Source organism: Gavialis gangeticus, unplaced genomic scaffold (assembly GCF_001723915.1).
Source record: "Gavialis gangeticus isolate Ggan-Ray unplaced genomic scaffold, GavGan_comp1, whole genome shotgun sequence".
In the NCBI taxonomy this organism is placed as follows: domain Eukaryota; kingdom Metazoa; phylum Chordata; order Crocodylia; family Gavialidae; genus Gavialis; species Gavialis gangeticus.
The window spans coordinates 131763376-131764795 of NW_017729024.1; the positions used below are offsets into that span (position 1 = coordinate 131763376).

The following is a 1420-nucleotide window of genomic DNA, read 5'->3' on the forward strand; positions in this document are numbered from 1 at the left end:
GCGACCACTCCCCTTGGACACCCAGCTCCCCTCCCCTCTTATTCAGAGTTACCATGATAAATATGGTATAATTGTAGGCTTTCTTAAAAATGCTTGAGATCCTGTGATGGAAGCCACTAATATATGAGAATACAATTGTACTAGAACAGTATACAAGCCAAATCATGATGATCTGAATGTTGGGTGACAACATAGTGAGACATGTATATGTCCTATTAGCAGCCTTGAAAAACATGCTAATATGGTTTTAACTTTACTAACATCTTGATGATGTAATTTAACGTCTTGATATTATGACAGCTCACAAGAGGCCTGATATTAGTTGATACTTTAAAATGTCTCCTCATTTTTCTTAACATGCATATTTCCTTAATGAAGCAAAAACTAATTATAAATGGTAAGCCTACATGAAAGACTGGTTATGATTCTTAAGGAAAACTAAAATGTCTGATACATAGACATATCTGTAATCAGCTGGTACTGATGTAGTCTGTTTTCATATTTCAGGGCCAGAAAGTAAATGAAGCTGCTTGTGACATTGCACGGGAAGTATCCCAAGAAGGAGATGCTTTGGTGGCAGGAGGAGTCAGTCAGACACCATCATACCTCAGCTGCAAGGATAAAGCAGAAGTTAAAGCAATTTTCCAAAAGCAGCTAGAGGTCTTTGTTGAAAAGAATGTGGACTTCTTAATTGCAGAGGTAAATTCAACATTTCTATAGTGTCAGTGGAATGCCTTCAGTTCATATAATATAATTTCCTCTTTTAAAAATAAGTACTATGTTTTGAACTCTTACAGTCGGGTGTATTCCTAAATATACAGAAATGTCTGCTGGTGCCCTAGAGTGGAAATGAACTCCTTGGCTACACATCTTTATTTCAGCTGAGGTAAACCACAGGAATAAAGAAGGTGGATGAAGGTGGCTCTGCCTCACCTTTGAATCTCTTCCCAACAACTGGCCTAAATCAGGACTTGTCTGTTCATTAAGTTTATTCCAGAAGAGTTTTTCCTTAGTACTTCCCTCTATGCCTGCATTATTCTGTAAAAAGAGTACTTTAATTTAGACTATTTTAATCTGCTTTACATTCCATTCAACTTCACAGTTGTATAATTACTGAGGTGAAGGGAGGTACTTCAGAGCAAGTGAGAAGAGATTCAAGTCCTTGACTTTGTGGTAGGGATAGAGATTAAAGCATATACCAAGGGTGGGCAATTATTTTGGGTAGAGGGCTGCTTAATGAGGTTTGGTGAGCTGTTGAGGGTAGCCCTGCCCCGTGACAGTTGCCCTGTCCCTCGGTTGCCATTTTGGGACCGGAAGTCCTAGCCCCTGACCTTTGCCACCCAAAGTGTTCCCCCTCCCCGCCCCCTCCTACTCCTTTGGCAGGGGTTGTCATCTTACAACCAGAAAAAAGCAACTCATA

At 39.9% G+C, this 1420-nt stretch overlaps 1 protein-coding gene across 1 annotated transcript in view; it reads left to right on the forward strand.

Moving 5' to 3' along the window:
• Window positions 1-1420, forward strand: part of LOC109297738 (betaine--homocysteine S-methyltransferase 1) — a 23608-nt gene that overhangs the window by 10520 nt on the left and 11668 nt on the right. The window contains exon 4 of the mRNA XM_019517736.1: window positions 508-699. Within this exon, the coding sequence (XP_019373281.1) occupies window positions 508-699 (192 nt within the window). The remainder of the gene's footprint in view (window positions 1-507; window positions 700-1420) is intronic.